This window comes from Gavialis gangeticus, unplaced genomic scaffold (assembly GCF_001723915.1).
Source record: "Gavialis gangeticus isolate Ggan-Ray unplaced genomic scaffold, GavGan_comp1, whole genome shotgun sequence".
Taxonomy (NCBI): Eukaryota; Metazoa; Chordata; order Crocodylia; family Gavialidae; genus Gavialis; species Gavialis gangeticus.
The window spans coordinates 48,295,828-48,300,774 of record NW_017729006.1 but is presented as its reverse complement, the minus strand read 5'-3'; the positions used below and the strand labels follow the sequence as shown (position 1 = coordinate 48,300,774).

General features: G+C 43.9%; 1 protein-coding gene across 1 annotated transcript in view; it reads left to right on the top strand.

The window, feature by feature from the left end:
• Positions 1 to 87: 87 nt before the first annotated feature.
• Positions 88 to 4,947, top strand: part of CTNNAL1 (catenin alpha like 1) — a 178,916-nt gene continuing 174,056 nt past the window's right edge. Inside the window, 1 exon segment of the mRNA XM_019509189.1 lies at positions 88 to 240. Within this exon segment, the coding sequence (XP_019364734.1) occupies positions 88 to 240 (153 nt within the window).

Here is a 4,947-nt window from a genome sequence, read left to right as displayed (position 1 = left end):
CTGCGCTGGGCGCACACCCGCGGCCGCCGCGGGCGGGAGGACTGAGGGAGGCGGTTGTGCTCGGGGCTGGGGGCGCGGGCCGCCGCCATGGCCACGTCCCCGGGCAGTAGCAGCGGCAGCAGCAGTAGCAGCAGCGGTGTCTCGTCGTCCGCCTCTCCCCCCGGGGCGCTGGGCGCGGGCGCGGCGCTCGACATCCGCACGCGCTCAGTGGAGCAGACTCTCGTGCCGCTCGTGTCGCAGGTACAAATCCCCCGGCCCGGCCCGGCCCGCGCGGGAACTTCCCCGCCTGGGCCGCCTGCGACGAGTTGGGGTCTGGAGGCCGCCCCCGCATGTCATGGCGCCCCCAAGCGCGGAGCTGCCCCGAGAAAAGTCTCCACAGGAGCGGGGGGTGGGGGGGAAGAGGCGCCCCCTCAGCTCGCAGGGAGGACGGGGAGCAGGTCCCGGCTTTGGAGGCGGGCAGAGAGAGGGACGGGAAGAGCTCGTGGGAGCTTCTTGGGGCGCCCTGGCGGCCGCAGGGTCAGTGCACAGCTTTTGAAATGGATCTGCCCCAAACTGGACAAAAGCAGGTCACCTAAGAGGCAGCCTCTTGTACTGCCCTGGCATCCTGCTTTCCACCAGGGCGCCTTCGGGTGGGGGTGTACACTGGTGGGAGACCCACCTTGGCACTTGTGTCGCTTGCTGTCCTATAGGGGGGTTTGCACTGCAGCCAGGGCAGACCTTCATGTGCAGGAGGTTGAGACTGAATTGGTGGGTAACTGTTAGACCAAGCAGGGCAGAAGGTGGAGCCCGGTGAGGTGTTTGGTCCTGAGTGATTTGCAGAAAGCATAAGGTAACTTGAATTGCAGCTTCGTTATAGGTAAAATCATTTATGCATTCATTTGTTAAAAAAGGGAATGTTTAAGGTTGGGATTCATGGGCGCTCGAGTTGAAACATTCCCTTTCTTCTAATGTAAAGTGTGTTATGAAGAAGAACCTGGTTTACTACCAGTGAGAGCACATATTGTCTTGCTGTTTATCTGTTTAAATGCTGTTGTAAGTCTAATTGAAAGAAATGCAAGTTGTGTAGTTAGTTGTTTTTTTTTTTCTCTTGACCTCCTAATCTAACAGTCAGTATAAGGTGCTGAATACCTTGGAAAACCCAGCCTAAAAATATTTGAACTCCAAATGAGTTTGTTGCCTTGCATCGCCACTACTGAGTTTTCTGTTCACCTTCTGTTTTGAACTGCCAATGAGACCAGACTTGCTGCTTAAGTATAGTGCATAGATTTAACAAAACAATGGTCTTTCTTTTACCGAAAGCATGTAGGTTATCAAGACAATCAGTTCTGTCTCAATAATTTAGCCTGTGTCAGTTTCCCAGGAAATTTATGTACAATGTTTATGACTACTACTGTAATATGTAGTACTATAGTGTACGTTGCTGATTAAATGAGCTCAGGCTCACAAAAGCTTAAGTTATCCTGCTTCCTAAAGTACTACAGATCACTTTATGTTAGAAACCAATTCTACATTTGCCATTCATATCTTATTTGCACTTTAAGTATGCATAGGCCTCAGTATCAATATGGTTGTTTTGCTTTTTTGTTTAAGTTGAACATATTTAGAGAAATGCAATGTAATATCTATCCAGAATGTTTTGGTGTTGTACCTAGTCGGGATACCTTGTTAGCTATTTTTTTCCCTTTTTGATCTTCTGGTCTGCAAAGAGAAGAAGAAACTTTTTTGATGGCATTAGTATTTATTTTGTTAAGTCTGCACCAGTGGATACATTAAAGAAATGAAGAATCACATGACAGTTTTAATTAGTTACTTTCAAAAGCTCAGTAACTTAAAGGACTTTGGTCAAAATATTTTGTAGTTTAAAAAGCCTTTACCACTGCAACAAATGCATTTTTTTTTTAAATGCTTCACATGTTATTGCCTATTTCTAGCAGTAAGAAGCAAAAAGGAAACAATAGATTGTGTTTGATAATGCATCCTAGGTTCTTCTCCAGTAAGACCTTACCTAAACATGGTTTGTATTGATTTAACTTAACTTAAGTCAGTCCTGAGGCTGCTGTGAACATCGGGGCATCTTAGATTTAACTTTAAATCTGTTCTTAAACCAATGAAAGGCTGTGAGGCCAGTTTCTTGTTTTGATTTGACTTAAACTTGTTCCTAATTGCTTTAGTGTGTCACAGTTTGTGTGCATGTAATTTTTTTTTCTTTTTTTTTTTTTCTGTATCTCCAACTAAAGAGTTGAGTTTTTTTGGGAGGGGGGTTATTGAATCTTTATTTTACCTGACAATTTTGCACAAAAACAAACCATGTCAGTATTTGTGGCCAAACCTTCAGGGGAACTCCTTGTGCTAAATGTAATTAATGTAAACATTTTTAATGAGTTTCATATTTTAATTAAAGTTTAAGTTTTAATGGGGTTAATTGTTGTAAAGGTTTCCTGCGTACTGTAAGTGCATAGCGTGAGAACTGAGAAAAGGTTATGTATTTACCTGAGCTAAAACAATACTGATTAATACAGAATGACCCATCTAGTTTATCAGTGATGTCTCTAAGCTCCCTGACCAGCTCCAGTCATTTTCAAGGCTTCTAATAGCCAGTTTTAGTGCTGCTATTGGCAGCTTTAAAAGGAGGGGAGTTAATCAGTTTCTGGGCTACCATCTTTCTATAAATTTCCAGGTTTCTAATACCAGCCCAGTGACAGCTGCTTGCTTTCCTTTTACTGTTTCTAGTACCAGTTGTTATGCAGTTAAATGGAGTGCATGTTACAAAGACAGTGGGGCTTGAAAAAGATACTCTACACTTAGCAGTTCACACACTTAACTGGAATGTATATTGTTGTTATAATGTAATCAGGCAAAAAACTGGGACCAGTGGTGGGGTTCAGGTAAGCAAACTGTTTATTTACTATATGTATGGGTATAATACTCTGCATTTACAAATGTGGTTTCAGTATTGCCTAGAAGTGTTCTTTCAAAGTCTGTAATGGATCTTTTTTGTAGTTATGTAGTGTATCTTATTACTGACACAACCTGACAAAACAAAGCTGTAGCCTTCAGTGCAAATGTTACCTTAAGTATATCATTCTACTTTTCCCCTCTGCCATTCACCTTTTCATGCCTGGGTTAAGCTTTCCACTGTAGTGTGGTGCAGACAATTAAAAAATGGTGCTTCTACAGAGGACAAAAAAATTCACTACCTCAGGGCAAGTAGACTCTTTTTTTTTTCCTGGCTACGTACCATTAAACCCCCCCCCCATCAGTGTTGCAAACATGAACACTGCTCTGTCAGTTTACTTTGTTCCAAAGTCAACAGACGATTCAGCTGCTGCACCTATTGCTAAAGCCAATCTTGATTAATATTATTTACAGTGCTTTTGTAGTGGAGGGATCATGGTTTTTAATGGAAAGTTTTTAGGAAGCTAAATAAGGAGTGGGTGTGTCTGCTGGCTCCAGTAATGGTGAATCTTCAAAATTAAATGTGAATGAAGACTGACAAAAGAGCTGTGATATTACAGTAGAGTCTTAAATCAGTGTCCAGGACATGATTTCTCCAGTTACTTTAATCCTTCACTGACATGGACATGGAACTTGTGATGCCTGGCATGTTCCTATGTTACTTTTTAGTGTGGATTAGTTGTTGCTGCTCTTCTTCTGCTCCGCTGACTGCTGTTTTCCCTCGACTTTAGTCTCTGACTTGTGTTGCTTTCCACCTGTATTTGAACAGAAAACATTGGTCTTCAAGACTGCCTTGTTCTAGGTCTGTCACCTTCTGCAACAGGTCATACTCTGGCTAAAAGTTCCATCTGTGAGGGCTTTGGCTACAAGATTATTTTTAAAAGTTGGAACAAGGCTGCTGACTTCTAGAGTGATTTTTATGTGTATAGTGTTGTATTAAAAAAATCTAGGAGTTATCTTGGCTTGTCTGACTTCTCACTGGAGTGCCCAAGGTCATCAGTATACCAGCAAGCTGAGACTTGACCACCCACTTCTCATTCATTAGATAGTAGCCAGACTGGAGTTTTTTACCCTTTTTTTATGGACTGCTCTGACTCAGTGATATGTATACATTGCATTCTGCATCCCCTCTGTACTGGCCTGATGAAGGGGAAGGAAGTGCTGCTCTAGCTGTTAGGCCTGGAACTAGTCCTCCTTTCGAATCAATGTCAGCTTGCTGCCCCAGGTCCAGTGTCTTTGTAAGCAATCACCCCATGCTGCTGCTGCCTTCAAAGAGCAGGGCCAGGACAGGGGGGACAGCGAGGGGGCAAGACCAGCAGCACTCACCTCGCTTTCCCCGCCCCCCCCATCTGTCCTGTCTATCCTTGCCATCATGGCGGTGCTCTGCCACCTCCAGGGAGCACTGCCCCTTCCAGCCCCCTGCCTCGCTCCCTGGAGGAGACTGAGCAGAGGGTTGAGACTGTCGTGGTGGCACTCCACTCTGATTGTATAACTAACCAATCAGAGTGCTGCAAGAGCATTAGACAGACAGACAGGCTAAGCCTTTTATATAATTTTTTTTCTCTCTCGTATTATGTATGTAAATAAAATTTCTTTTTTCTGAGAGAAGGTACTTAATGGAGTAAGCAATCATTAACGATTATGCAACCATTGCTTGACTTCCTTGGTCGGTCTGCAAGTATAGACTTTGGGCCACTAGGATCTTCACAGTGCCATCAGGAATGGGGACTGAGGGCCATGCTGGGGTCCTTCCTCTCAAAACTTTGCTGCCCCTGCTGAGGCATGGTAGTAGCCTAAACTATCCTTCTTGGGCCTGTCCTCACCACCAGTCTTAATCTTTTGAGATGACCTTATTGACTAAATTGGAATGCTAAAGAAACTTGTCAGACTTAATAAGTAGGGGCCTACTTAAATCATGGTGAGATTATGCTATAGCCAACCTACAAAAATTGTTTAAAGAGCAGATTTTGCAGATGCTTCTTGGATGTGTTC